Here is a 15,033-nt window from a genome sequence, read left to right as displayed (position 1 = left end):
AGCAATTGAATCAGAATGAGGAACATTCAGTTATGAGTGGCTGCATTAAACATGACAAAATCCTACACAAAATACACTTCTTTGGTGGATATAGCAGGTAGCCTGTTTGTGATTTTTGAACCTGTGTTATTTCAGTGTAAGCATGATGGCAGGCTGCAGCCCAGCGTTTATATCTGTGAAACAATGCACATACTTGTTATATATATGTATTGTGACCTGCTCTTTCCTGCACAGAAGTGCCTTCTAGGTACATGATGATGTGAATATCAGCCCACAGTACTGTAGCACATGATAACTCATTTGTGAATATCCATGAAAACAGTTATCTGATTTCTCTCTCTCTCTTTCACACACACACACACACACACACACACACACACTCATGCACAAGCACAATCATAGCACCTAAAACATAGCCAGGGTCACAACTTGTTCTGGGTTTTTGTGGGAACTGAAAGTAGAATACTTGTTCCATAACTAATGTAATTTATACTCCCACAAGAGTGATGGCTACTGGTTTATAGGTGGCTGTAAAAGACAATTGAGAAACAACATAAAAAGTCAGGAATTACAGGGCTTTTTTTCTCAGTTTGCTTACACATATTTTATTTGTGTGTAAGCAAATTAGTTTGTGTGTAAGCAAATTGAGATTTCAAAGTGGTCTTTTAAATATAAAGATTATTTACACAATTTTATCCTTACTGCAAGACAGTTACAGATACAAATTTGTCAGTAATGATGCTGGGAAGCAGGATGATGTACTCAGTGGGCATATACTCTGATCCAAGATGTTCTTAGGCCACATTAATGTATAGGTAGATGAGTCCTTTATCTGCAGGAGTACCAGTTTTGCTTTATGCTAAGATGTGAATTCTTCTACTTCTAATCACACGATTGCCTGTGAGATGCAGCTACAATATCTGGATAACAGTGTTATCCAGTATATTAAGGACAAGGATCTAGAAGCCCTGAAGTCCAGTTTCTGTTCTAGACTTGTTTGTGTGTCCTCCATTCCCAAACTACAAGAATAATCAACCTGCCTCACAGGGTTGCTCTGAAGTTACAAGTGATAGCTCAGGGGGGGGGGAATAAAAATGAAATACATGTGATTAGTGGTCTAAGTAATTTATGTTTGAGTTTGTTGTTTTTCTTGTATTGTTAGTTATCAGGTCTGTGAAATTCAGGTTGCTGTGCTATTCTTTGGAAGGGGGCAGCTGACTACAGTGGCTCTTCTTATATGAGGAATGAATGGTGTGCCAGAACGAATGGGCATACAGTGTGAAGCAGAGCAAGGGAGAGACATGGAAAGCAGGTCAGCCGTGGAGCAGCTTATCCTACCACTGGCTGGAGAGCAGTTCTTGATTCTCTGAAAAGTTAGATTATTGGGATGTTTTCTGGCAAGAACTGAACTAAATGAGTAACTCTGTTGAATGGCCCCCAAGCCTTGTAATATTTTCTGTGTTATTATTGTTCTGCTGACACTTTATCGCCTCTCCCATGTCACCAGAATGTTGAGATCTCAGAAATGAACCATTTGGGTAATTTAACATACCAGGAGCGTGGGGCGCTTTTTGTGCATAAGTGGATTCCGTTCGTTAAATGCTGCAAAATCCCCACACCCAGATCTGGGTGTAGTTTGTGTTGTGAATTTTAAACAAGAACTCACGATGCTCTGTTCTCTGGAAAGAACTCTGGACATCTTGATAACTTGTCATCTCAGATAAGCACAGTTTTATTTTTAACACCGTGTCCTAATTTTTCAAAGTGGGGTGTATAAGTCTACAAAATTAATGCACCTTAATTAGGACTTCAGATTGTTGTGCATATTTTATTGTGGCACATTCCAAATTTCTTTATTGCTGGAGACGTTCTTGAGGAACTCATTATCCAGAGGTCAGAACGGTGCCCAAGCATGGACAAGCCACTCGAGTGTCAGATTAATGGAATGCTAGATTACTTCATAGTTTTGAAGTTATTTCATTCCTCATGATAATTCTCATCTTGCCAAGTTAGTGAATTTTAAGAACTCTGAGAGCAGATTGTGAGATAAATGTGAAATATGAAATAATCCATACTTTTGGAGTCAGGGACTTTCCTCTAGGCATTAGTTCATACTTGACTTTCTTGACTCACACTTGGGGATAAAAATGAGTTAGGACAAGGTCTCAGATACCACATTCCCTTACTGGGAAAGAAAATCCACTTGCACAACTTTGGACAGCTCATGTTTCTTGTTACACAGGCACTAAGCAGCAGCGGTTGCCATAAAATACTTTATTTAACCTTTGCAAAAATGTTTTTTTTAGTATGGCAAGGCAGCTCAGTTAAATGAAAATAAATAGTTTTCAAAGCATTGGGTTTCATTAAAATTCATATCATTTAAAGTATTAATTTTTCTTTCACTGATTAAAGTTGAGGAGAGGTGTTGTAATTGACTGTTTAGAATAGATAATATAAATAAATGAAAGGAGTTTTAAGATTCCTTTGGTTTAGCTGTGGCGGTACAAAGCTAAAATCTCAAAACACATTTGCTTCAGAAGTAAATGCATATAAATAATTGAATCATTGGATTTAAAGTAAACAATTTATTTAATAGTCACTATGCACAGGCAATATATATATTCTATTTTATTTTCTCATATTTTGAAAAACCTCCGCAAATCCCAGTGAGTATGAGGGACTTCTCTCTTTTTTTTCACCTAGAATTTCTCAAAATTATCCACTCCCCAGCATTCTTCCAGCTCCATAAAAGTTCATTTTTTTAATGCTTCATTAATGTAATGTAGTTAAGATTTTACTTCATTGGGAGACACTAGATCTCTCTCTCTCACACACAAACATATATATTAGATTTGAATCTTGCATTTGCTCTAAAGTTCTTGACCTTGCATTGGGTTCAAGGCATTTCTGATATGGTTCTGCACAACTTTGTATGTAGGAAACTGGTGAAATGTCTTTACTTTCAACAATAACTTAGTGGCAGTATTTGCATGCAACAATAAGCCAATAACCTTGGTTTAGTAACCCATAATGTACACACAGCCCAATTGCTTCCTCTTCCCTCCTCCTCTGGCACAAGTAGGTAAACAAATAGTTAAGCATAACAACCGAACCCAGGATTGTGGTTTGCTTCTCACTCATAGGCCAATATTTGTAAGCCAGCAACAAACCTTGGGTTAAGTCTTGCCAGAGATCTCTTGTTTATTAGAGAAAAAAGCCATAATCCCAGAATTGGAATGTTATGTTAGGCTGTTTTGTTTAGCTGCTCATGCCAATAGAGGGGCAAAGAGGTGGTGATCAAACTGCATGCGCTAGCTGGCAGCTTTTACACACTATGGTTTATTAAAGGTTCTTGGCTTCTTGTTAAGGGAAATGCAACTAATGGTCTCATGAAAATCTAACATTAAAGTTTAGAAAAGCAAGAGGTCTTCTGAAGGCCTATTTTTCCAGACTGATAAGCAACATGAGCTGCTGAATATCATAGTAAGCAGCAGCCCATCATTAGATCCATTCCTTTAATTGTGATTCAAGCTACGGCAGAAGCCATACTGCTCTACAAAGCAACAAGATGTTTGGGCCCCATGGAACTTAAGTGAAACTCTTCTGTTCAGAGGTATCTTTTCAGTAGCTGCTTCACAACCATGGAGTCTATTACTGTGGCACAGTAGTGTGTACAGAGATCTTCAAGAATAAACCCAATGCAGAAAAATAATGTGGAAATGAATCTAGGAAACTGCCTTACAGTACATGAGACAGGGTAGTGACTGTCCAAAATTTCAAACTAGGATCTTTGTACTGTTGTGCTCATGAACTGCTTGTGGGCATCTCATTGGCCACTGTGAGAACAGGATGCTGACTTTTGGTCTGATCCAGCAGGATTTTCCTGATGTTCTTAACCCTGTGTCCAGAGATCCCTTAGCTGTGTTATACCACTAACAGACAGCATCTTCCCTCAAACCCTGAGTTTTGTTATGGTTCTTAATAGGTCCAGTAATTTTTGTACAGCAACTTTACAGAAGATCCATTGTATATAGGGAAGATCTTATCCCTGTTCTTTATACTATTTATGACTTCTTGATGTAAAATACAATAGTGGTCAAATCGCTTTTCACTTAAATCCTCTCCTGACTGTTATCACCACTCCACATATCCCAGACTGGCTTTCCCTTTTCCAGCTTTATCACTCTGCAACCAGAAGTTTTAATTTAGCAGCATCTCATGGCATTGATGCCTGGTTTCTTAGCTAGCCTCCTTTGTTGCAGCATCATGAATTCCTTGTCTGTGCCAGCCTTGCTAGAACTCACAAACTTTCCCACTTCTGATGATTGGCGTACAACGTTGATGACTTAATGATTCTGAATGGCAACGAATAAACAGTTTGGCTCAAAACTAAATTTTAGTAGCTGAAAATAGAAATCATGCAGGCAATTCAGATTACATATTGAAGGAGAACAAATCACAGTGGACTCTGTAAGCAAGGCCAAAAATGATATGTGAGTCTGAAATGTTCCCCATTCCTTTTTGTCTCTCAGTCTTGTAAGCCAATTTAAACATTTCCATGAAGGCCTTGTGGCTCCTACATCTGTAAATTAGGTGGGTGGTTCTGAATTGGGTTGGACACCCACTAGATGAACAGGTACATAGTCTGGGGATGCTCCATCATCCATCATTGTTGCTGGAGGCACAAGCACCAAGGCATCTTAGCAAGCATCTTTCACCAGCTTGGCCATCTTGTTCTGTTTCATACCTTCCAATACAATGCAGCCCAAATCTGGCATGCCTTCTTCCAGGTCTGCTCTCCCACCCAGTCACGTCACCCACGTGAGCTAAATTCCCAACAGTTCTCAAAATGTGTGTGGGGAAACTTAAAAGGCAGCAAAGGTATCCCCTAAAGCAGTGGTTTAACTTAATTGGCTGAGTATGATGTTTGCTTATGTGTGCTCAGGCTGCTCATTCTGACTGCCATCTTGGAGTCCTTAGGATGCCCATTTAAATCATAAGGCACCCAACAAGGTGGTAGTAGAATCAGTGCTCGAGTTTTGTGGGGGGAAATAAGGAACCCTTTATGAAATTCTTAACCCTGGCTGTTGAATAGTACCCATATGCCCCAGGAGAAGCAGGTTCCATTGGACACCTGGTGATGTATGAAGCAGCAGTGGGAGCATGGAGTCGTGAAGCTCCCACAAATCAGTGAGATATAAATAGGAATTCTTTCCGTAGTACAGAGCTTACAATGTCATCAGATACTCGCTCCCAAGAGTACTGTTTTCCTAGCCTTTTCATACATTTAACATGAAATGCGCATCAATCTCCGTGGTGCATTGTTAGAAAATAATCAGCCAATGTTTGTAAAACTTTCGATGTAAACTGATAGCATATTCCTGGGTGATATGAGCTGGCTGTTCATACAAGATGGGAGGAGATGCTCCAGAAGGGAAGTTCTGTGTTCAGACTCATCATTATCTGTCACAGAGCATTTGTTTTCAATAATTTTTGAGCACATAGGGCCAGCTTTTGTATAGCATACCTCCATTTGTTGGTTGTTTGTTTGTTTGTTTTCCCCGCTACTATTCTCTCTCAACAGTCAGCAGCCTTCTCATTTCTTTCATTTTGGGTATGCGGCTTCTTCTCCATCCCCACCACCACACACACAGGAGGCTGTGAGCAACTTGGTTTCAGCCACAGCAGTTGTTTCTCTTTATTCTGTGACTAAGATTTAAATATCAAAGCCATTAGGAGCTTTTATGTCCCAGAGTACATTTTCCCCTCAGGGTATACTTATTATCTTGTATATTTGTGTTAGTAGTCAAGGCCTAACTTTTGCAATTCAAAAGCCACCCACTGTATTGAATGTGTTTGTTTTACAAGCAGTTTTGTGCTGAGGGGACCAAAAATTGCCAGCAGGCTACTGAGTTGTAACATCTTAGCCGTTTGTTCTTGTGGCTCCTTCTTAAAGGTCAAAGTCAAACTTCACTGGAAAAAGCATAATTTCAGTCCATTAGCCTTGATTCATTGCCCTTGATGTGTGTGGGGCTTCATTATCTCCTTTTTCTAGACCTTGATGTAACTTTTTTTTAGTACTGTATTCATAAATCAGAAAATTTGTGACTTTTTTTTTTCCTGGGCAGCAGTTTCATACTGAATAACTGAATGATAAACCGGCTTCATTTGGCCTCTGTTAAAATAGAGAAATGTACTTAGAAATTCACCTTTAAAGACTGGAAGTTTATTTATTTAGTTTATTAAATATAAAGCACATGATTACCAAGGCCTATGTTTCTTTAGTACACTGGGTAACAAGGGTCATACGGCTTTGTTTGTTTTTAAAGAAAGGTATTAAACATGTTCAAATCTTATAATGAGAACTTTTGCAGTGATGGGATTTGGGTTTTGCTGTAAGGTTAGCTGATTAGTACAGGTCATCAATTAATGTGCTGCTTGTTTGCTTTTGGTTAGTTATTATTTTTTATCTTTTTCAGCTGCTACATATCTGTATTGAAGGTTGGGGAAACTGGCGGTGGTCTGAGCCATTCAGTGTAGATAATGCAGGAACATTTATCAGGACTATTCAGTACAAGGGAAGGACTGCATCACTTATTATCAAGGTCCTGCAGCTCAATGGAGTACAAAAACAAGTGAGTGTTCTTATGCATGTACATTTTGCTCAGGAATCCTTTTTCCAACAAATATTAAGTTGTCCAAGAGGATGCCACTAACGAAGTAATTAAGTATTACTTACCGTATTTTTCGCTCCATAAGACACACTTTTTTCCTCCTAAAAAGTAAGGGGAAATGTGAGTGCGTCTTATGGAGCGAATGGCACTGCACAGAGAGGGAGAGCTGCGCAACGCTCCTTCAGCGAAGTGCCTCTCCTGCGAAGCGGGAGGAGGAACAGAAGGGGCTCCGTTCCTCCTCCCGCTTCGCAGGAGAGGTGCTGCGCAGAGACAGTGGCCAGCTTGAACAGAGTCCCTTCTGTTCCTCCTCCCGCTTCGCTGAAGGGGCGCTGCGCAGCTCTCCCTCTCTGCACAGCGCCCCTTCAGCGAAGTGCCTCTCCCGCGAAGCGGGAGGAGGAACGGAGCCCCTTGATAAGTTCCATCAGCGTTCTTAGACACTTAACATCACATAGAGTCTTAATTGATTTTGGTGAGCAGCTAACTTCTTCTATCTCCAAAATTGCTTAAATTGAAAGCATTCACTATGACAATGCAATTGAATTTAGTATTTAGTTGAATATTAAATGATTGGTATCTGGTCAAAATAATATTTTACTGATGATATTTTTTCATTAAAACTTTATTATCTAGATTGTTACATTTGTGAATTTGTGCCAGCAGCAGTTCAGCAATATACTGGTTCAATATACTGTAACATGAAAACATGATTTGGTGGACCAAGATTGTTATAGCTAAACTAGTACTATGTCTCTTTATCTGCATAAAATAGACATTTTTCAACTTAAACTTTATTGTAAAAATCAATTCATATAAACTATTTATTTGTGCTTGTGTCTCATTGTCCCTGATTTAGATAATTATTTCTGGAAGACAGATTGTGTGTAGTTACCTCTCTGAAAGCATTGAAATGAAAGTTGTTCAGCATTACACTGGGCAGGATGGACAAGCAGTTGTAAAGGAACATTTTGACTGCCTTACACCCAAGCAGAAGCTGCCATCGTACGTCCTAGAAAACCATGAACTAACAGAGCTGAGTGTGAAGGCTAAAGGAGATGAAGACTGGTCAAGAGATGTCTCTCTCGAGTCTAAAGACACTGAATATAGCACAGTCATCCAGGTACACAAACAAATTGTTTGCAAATCAGAAGTTTGTAATTTTCTTTAAAAAAAACTAATGTGTTTTCCAAGGTAACGATTCTCTTATTATGAATGTGGATTTTGGATGAGCGTAAGGATACTAATCACCCCCAAACCCATCTGCTAGAAAGAGTGCTTGTTTTCAGGATCAGGTGGGTGGAGTAGGATTAACCCTTCATCTCCTACTACAGTCCATATTAGACCTACCCACCCACCCACTGGGAATTTGCATTGGGGAAAACTCTCATTGATGCCAATAGGAACTTTACTCCTGGTGTCAGTAGGTGGGCGTAGAACCCCTGATCCAGAATGGAACCACAGTTGAAGCCATAGGGTAAAAGCCCCCCTATAACTGCTGTCTAGGTCCTTATCCAGACTTGGGCACCTTCTGTTTATTTAAATAAAAATGTGAAATTGCTAAGTGTGCAAATGGTTTCATGCATAGTTTAGCCCTATCTAAAATAATGTGCAAAAAAAGAGAGATGGATTTTCTTTGAAAACTGGTCTTCTTTTGACTTGCAGTGTGTTGCTACATCAGAGGATACAAAATATTTAGCTCCACAAGGCTACCGTAACCTCAGGCAATACCTATCTTTTTTCTTGTCTGCAGGTGCCATCATCAAACAATTCCATTATTTATGTATGGTGCATGGTTTTGACATTAGAGGCCAATTCTCAAGTACAACAACGAATTGTGAGTACATTCCCCATTGCCCAAATTAATACGACCTCACATGTTCTGAAACAAATTAAGGTCAAACTGACCCACAGCAGAGATTTAGTGACAGTCTGTTATAGCTGGAATGCTGGATCCACAGTTAAAAAGCTGAAACTGTTCTACTGCTTTGATTTTGTAGATTGTTTTCAGCCCTCTTTTTATCATGAGGAGCCATCTTCCGGATCCCATCATCATACATTTGGAGAAAAGGAGCCTGGGACTAAGTGAAATGCAAATTATTCCTGGGAAAGGGCAAGAAAAACCATTGCAAAATATAGAACCTGATTTAACCCATCACCTCACCTTCCAAGCCAGGTATAGTATCTATACCTAAGCATGCTGGGCTGCAGGATGAGTTTAGCGTCGGAACAAAAGTTTACTAAAACCACCCGTTTCTCTGATGGGTAATGGAGATGCCATTGTGCAGTGTAGACTCGAGACTGATTTTTGTGTGTTAATAAGCAAATAGGCTAAACAAATTCCAGTTGTGTCTACTACCACCTCTGCCACTGTCTGCAGCCGGCTTCTGTTGGTGGGTCCACATGTCTATTAAAAAAAAATATCCCACAAGCCTGAAGTCTGGTGTAGAGCACACACTCAGTTGCTCTGATTAACCCATGCACTGAATTACATCCTTGCTTTCTTCTCGTGGCAGGGAAGAAGATGATCCTTCTGAATGTGCAGTCCCCATCTCGACAGCACTCATTAAGCAGATTGCCACCAAATCAAACGCAGGAGGCACTGCAAATGAAATACTTGCCGATTTCTATGGGAGCTGCAGCTCCCCCCAGTCTGTGTGGCCTTATACTAAGAAGGATTTTGTCAGGTACTGGTGTCTTACTATTTTCCTTTGGAGTTGCACTACTTGCAATGAAATAAATACATTTGCAAATGGTAGGATCCTAAAACAACTTTTATTTCATTGGAAGAGCATCATATTTTCAGCATTTATCAATAACTTTTCTAGGTTTATCAGCTCCACCTGCCTCCTGGATAGAAAAGACACATCTTATTTTGTTAGCTCCTTAGCTTAAGCAAATTCCAAAGCAGAGAGTGGCTTTTCATATTGCAACATATTGAAAATATTTTTAAAAATCAGAATCATATTTTCAGGGGATCATTTGCTATCATATTTGTAGGACTAAGTAACTGCCAAGGAGACTGAATGCCAGGTGTTGTCCTGAGACTACTTTTAATTCAATTATTTCAAAATGTGACTTGCTTTTTGATCCTTGAATAAAAGCCTATTTCAATCAAAGAAGAAAACCAGCCTAAATCAGGGACAGATTTGCCCTGGCAGAATCTCTTTGTATTTCAGAATCATATCTGTTATCAGGAGGCACTACAGTGTAACAAAAGCTTTATGAATGGCTAGGATGATAAACTGCAAATCTTACCAATGAATTAACCATTTTCTTTTATCTCTCCTTTGATACGTTACTTGGAAAAGCAGCGAACAGCTCACTCAGTGGGATAGCCCAATGCGAGTGAAACTGTCAGTGTGGAAGCCATGTGTGAAAACGCTGCTGATAGAACTCCTGCCATGGGCTCTGCTGATCAATCACTCCAAGTGGGATCTTTGGCTGTTTGAAGGCGAGAAGATTGTCCTGCAGATACCTTCTGGGAAAACAATGATACCTCCAAACTTTCAGGCAGGCATACTATCCAAAACAATATGCATTGTTTGATTTTAACCATTCTCTTTTCATTTGTGTACAGGGACATCAAAGGTTGCAAGGCCCACAACACATCCTACACAATATGTTTTTTATTTGTCAGTACGTGCAAACATAGACAAACATGCAAACAGTGGCAGGCTTATTCCCCACATGGAGTCTGGGTACTTCTGGTCAGTTGTTTTGTTCCTAATGTGGGGCAAGCAGTGAATATTGCAAATTCCTCCTTGGATCATAGTCAGCACATCATTGCTGTGAGAAATGAGAATAGCTACCACTTTTTAAGCTATGAAGAATTGTAAAGGGAGTCTTTAATCAGGAAACGGAAAATATGGTCATTGCATTTGGAGCCCCTAAATAAACTGCACCAAGACCCTTTGAAGCAGCTTACCCATTTCCTAGTTTATAGTAATAAATGGCAGCCATCTGCTGTGGATTATTTCAGTGTCTTAATTTTTTTCCTATGAACCATTTGACCACAGGACCTCAAGATGGGCAATTCATGTACAGATTGAATTTTATACTGTACTACCTTGAATATATGTACTACCTTGAATATGAGGGATGCAGGTGGCGCTGTGGGTTAAACCACAGAGCCTAGGACTTGCCGATCAGAAGGTCGGCGGTTCGAATCCCCACGATGGGGTGAGCTCCCGTTGCTCAGTCCCTGCTCCTGCCAACCTAGCAGTTCGAAAGCACGTCAAAGTGCAAGTAGAAAAAAAGGTACCACTCCAGCGGGAAGGTAAACGGTGTTTCCGTGCGCTGCTCTGGTTCGCCAGAAGCGGCTTAGTCACACTGGCCACATCACCCGGAAGCTGTACGCCTGCTCCCTCGGCCAATAAAGTGAGATGAGCGCCGCAACCCCAGAGTCGTCCGCGACTAGACCTAATGGTCAGGGGTCCCTTTACCTTTACCTTGAATATACGAAAAGTAATCTCAGCCTTGGCTTATACATTTAGCCAGTTCGGCACTAAGGTAGCATGATGGAGGAGTGGCTTAAGTCCCCCTCTCCTACAAACAGCCTCTGGTGTCAACTACGACCTGATAACCAAATGCACTCAGGCCAAGTCTGGGCCTCCCCCTGTGTTTTTTTAAAAGTGTGTATGAATAGAATGCCTGCATCCAGACTGTTCTTAGCCTTGAGTACAAGTGCAAACCTGCAGGGTGCCAGGAGAGTTTTGTATGCAGAAACTGAATGTGATAGCCGTTGAAAATTAGCTCAGGTGCAGAGTAGGTCATTTGCAAACATCAGAAGTGCTTGCTCCTCCCCAACAATGGAAAAAAGTCTATCTTCTGTGAATGATCTTACCAAACGTATGTCTGTTGTGCTCGCAAGAGTGCATCCTCTGTGCAGTCACCTATAGAGTGAACCTAAAGGAGTTATAGGTCATGCTTAGGGCCCCAGCTAAACTGGGTACTTGGGTAACACAGTTGTTCTACCACATTACTGCTGCACCACCCACTAAATATATAGACAGACTGTGGCTTAAGGATACGGAATAGGAACATTGAATAGGACCATGAAATCTTGTGATGAAATGGAGTTCAGCATACACATTTGGCAACACTGCTTGATACCGCACAAGCAAGTTGCTGGGGAAAATATATAGAATTTAAATGTGATCAGATTTACGTTTGCGATCTCCTCTTGTCTTATATTGAGTGGAAGTATTGAAAACAGGAAGTACTGAACATGGCCCCCAATTTATTTATTTTTGTTTTAGGAAGCTTTTCAAATTGGCATATACTGGGCAAACACTAACACTGTGCACAAGTCAGCAGCAGTCAAGCTGGTCCACAATATGACATCACCCAAGTGGAAGGATGGAGACAACGAGGAGGTGGTGACACTGGATGAGGAAGGATTTGTTGAAGCTGAGATAAGACTTGGAGCCTTTCCAGGACACCAAAAGGTTAGAAATATTTAAGAGATTATTTCCTAATGTTGAAAGGAGAAAAAATATTATGTCATTCAGAAATATGGTAAACTAAGAACAAGATGAACTGATCAAGCATACCCAGAAGAAAACCGTAATTGGGAATGGTCCGTTCATATGGATTTGTTTAAAATGGTAGAATAACCTTAGCTGCCTTCCCCGGGACAGAGTGATTGCAAAAGGAACATCAAAATCATGTCATTCAGGTGTCTTTTCAGACCCAGGACCCACTTTTAGCATTTGGGGACCCATTTCTGAATCCTTTACCATATATGTGCATGGTAGTAGTGCTCTTGTTACAACCCACTAGTGGATCCCAACCCATTGGTGATGTAGTTCAGCTGCCTGCCAATGACAAAAATCCACATGCCTGAAAGGTAACCCTTCCAGTCTCTGCTGCAGAACCTCTAACAAAGGGGAGCCTGCCACCTTCCAGGATAGTTTGTTCCACTTCCAAGCAGCTCGTACCATCCTAATGTATGGTTTAAATTCTTTAACTGAGGGATAAAGTGGCAGCAAACAGTGATTTGCTAATAGATTTTCTTCCTTGAAATAGTGCTTAAGGTGGTGTACATAATAGGGTTCCTATATTTTTGAGCATCAAAATGAATTATTTATTTAGCGGTTCTTACATTGTTGGAAAATATTTGTCCTTTACCTACTAATGTTCTGTTCCTGATATTATCCTGCAGCTGTGTCAGTTCTGCATTTCTTCGATTGTTCAACGTGGTATTCAGATCCTGCAGATTGAAGACAAGAGCATCATCATCAATAACACTCCATACCATATATACTATAAGCCACAGCTATCTATTATGAAGTCTCAACTAATAGAGGAGGTAAAATATTAACACTGTATTTTTTGTTTTAGCTTCTACAGTGGGTATAAATTTCTATTTATATAAAGGCTAAACTTCTTATTGAAAGGAAAACACTGGATCAGGACTTAATAAAAGTCACTCGTTTTAGATTGTTTTAATTGAGAACATAGATGCCACAATACAGTTGACCATGGTAATTAACTTGTGATCTCTGCATAGTTGCGGATCTTGATACTGTGTAGAATTAGTTCTGCTTGGTCCCCATATGTTCAGAAGCTGAAGGCTGCTGTTGAAACAGAGGCAGCATAATCCATCATAGCTATTGAAACAGTTCTAAGAATTCCCATATAGAAAAGGTGTATCTGGTTTATAAGCACTGGGAAATAAGCCTCATTGAATTCACTGGGTCTTACTTCTGAGTAGGCAGTGTACTGTCAGGGCCTTAAATCGACTGTACTTGCTGATAATAGTAAAAATGAATAATAGCTATATTTATTTATTTAAATTATTTTATAATCCAGTCTTCATTGTTCACCCAATCCCAATATTTCATTTAAATACAAAACGTAACATCAAAATATGATGTTGTTGTTGTTGCTGCTGCTGTAGTTGTTGTTATCTTTTTATACAACAACGTAGCCAAGAGAGGGGCACCACTTTAACCAAATGCTTGGGTGAGTAACTACATTTTTACCAGATGGCGAAACTCCATTCACATTGTTGCGAACTGCACCTGAAAGCGATGCCACTATTGAGAATACCCTCTCACAAGTTGTCGCAAGCCGTATGGCAGAGAGCTGAGGCACCATGAGGAGTCTGGGCAGGTATATAAGGGAATAGGGGTGTTTCACGTATACGTACAAGAAATGCATGTATAAAATAAACTAATCAGATGATATTCACGAACAGATACCACTGCAGTTGTAAAATGCTGTAATTTCAGAAATCTAAAAAGCAAGTAATGTAAAGTTCATGGTAGTTTGCAAGCATGAGTATAAAAACCAGAAGCAGCAGTCATGTGTGTGATGGTAGCAGGACAGTCCACTGGGAGCAGGGAGGAGAATGGAAGCAAGTGGATTTGCTGATCCACTTTAGGTAGCAGAATATGTTGGCGCAGCCCTGCATAGGTCTATCAGGGAGAAAAATGCACATCCTATATTGCAGTTGTTCACAACTCTTTAGAGATGCTTCACAGTTCTTTGAGTACCATTGCCCTGGATTATCTGGGAAATACATCTTTCATTGGTGTATTAAATGACAGGCAGACTGTTTTGGATACAAAGGAATGCTTTGGCTTTCATAAAAAAAAAATATCAATGCAAACTTATTTAAAACGTACGTTATAAAAGCTCACATTACTTCCTTTTTTGGATTTATGTTTTACACTGCTTCTCCTACAAGTTTTTGGCATTACCACTCAGTGCCTGACTATAAGGATATCCTACTATACCAATGCTTTTTTCGGGGGGGGGGACACAGGGGGCGCATACCCCTAAACATTTTGTGAATCTAAGTTTGGCCTCGTTGAGGGGCAGTATTTCAATATGAGTAGGAAAATGAGAGTACCCCTAAACATTTTTTAGAAAAAAAGCATTGTGCCATACCAAAGAGAAGTGGACGCAGGCAAGATGTTTGGAGATTTAATGTAACCTTGTGAATATTTTGAATTGTGCCCCTTACAAATTCTGCAGAAACTGAAGACTTGCATTAAATAGCTATGTACTCCCTTCCTTGTTTCCTTCCTAGTACTTGCAAGTTCCAGACAGCAGTACATTCAGCATCTGCTCAGCTACAGAGACAGACACTGCCAAAGCAAGTTCTGTTGTTTTTTGGGACTTGATGCCTGATATTACCCAGCCAGTTTCTGATATGCTCCCTCTTCAAAAGTACATGTTGCTAAGCTTCAAACATAGCATTAATCGCCACGCCATTTCATGCTGGAGCCCGCCAGCTGTCATCCGGCAGGAATTCCCAAGGCAGAGTATAGCTGTACCCCTTGGAGGTAGAGCTGAAAATGGATTCTGCACCAGGTATGTAGAATGCGTGTGAAAGAGCTTTATATTGACAGGT

General features: G+C 40.1%; 1 protein-coding gene across 5 annotated transcripts in view; it reads left to right on the top strand.

The window, feature by feature from the left end:
• Positions 1-15,033, top strand: part of VPS13B (vacuolar protein sorting 13 homolog B) — a 353,019-nt gene that overhangs the window by 309,787 nt on the left and 28,199 nt on the right. For 4 of the 5 annotated variants that reach the window (XM_081919663.1, XM_081919665.1, XM_081919661.1 and 1 more), the window contains exons 44-52: positions 6,480-6,635; positions 7,528-7,791; positions 8,422-8,505; positions 8,669-8,844; positions 9,185-9,355; positions 9,980-10,181; positions 11,930-12,118; positions 12,835-12,981; positions 14,710-14,993. In XM_081919663.1, the coding sequence (XP_081775789.1) occupies positions 6,480-6,635; positions 7,528-7,791; positions 8,422-8,505; positions 8,669-8,844; positions 9,185-9,355; positions 9,980-10,181; positions 11,930-12,118; positions 12,835-12,981; positions 14,710-14,993 (1,673 nt within the window). The remainder of the gene's footprint in view (positions 1-6,479; positions 6,636-7,527; positions 7,792-8,421; positions 8,506-8,668; positions 8,845-9,184; positions 9,356-9,979; positions 10,182-11,929; positions 12,119-12,834; positions 12,982-14,709; positions 14,994-15,033) is intronic. The other variant, XM_081919662.1, reaches the window with a different exon arrangement.

This window comes from Podarcis melisellensis (assembly GCF_964234715.1).
Source record: "Podarcis melisellensis genome assembly, chromosome: 7".
Taxonomy (NCBI): Eukaryota; Metazoa; Chordata; class Lepidosauria; order Squamata; family Lacertidae; genus Podarcis; species Podarcis melisellensis.
The sequence above is the reverse complement of the archived record's forward strand: the minus strand, read 5'-3'. Positions and strand labels throughout refer to the sequence as shown.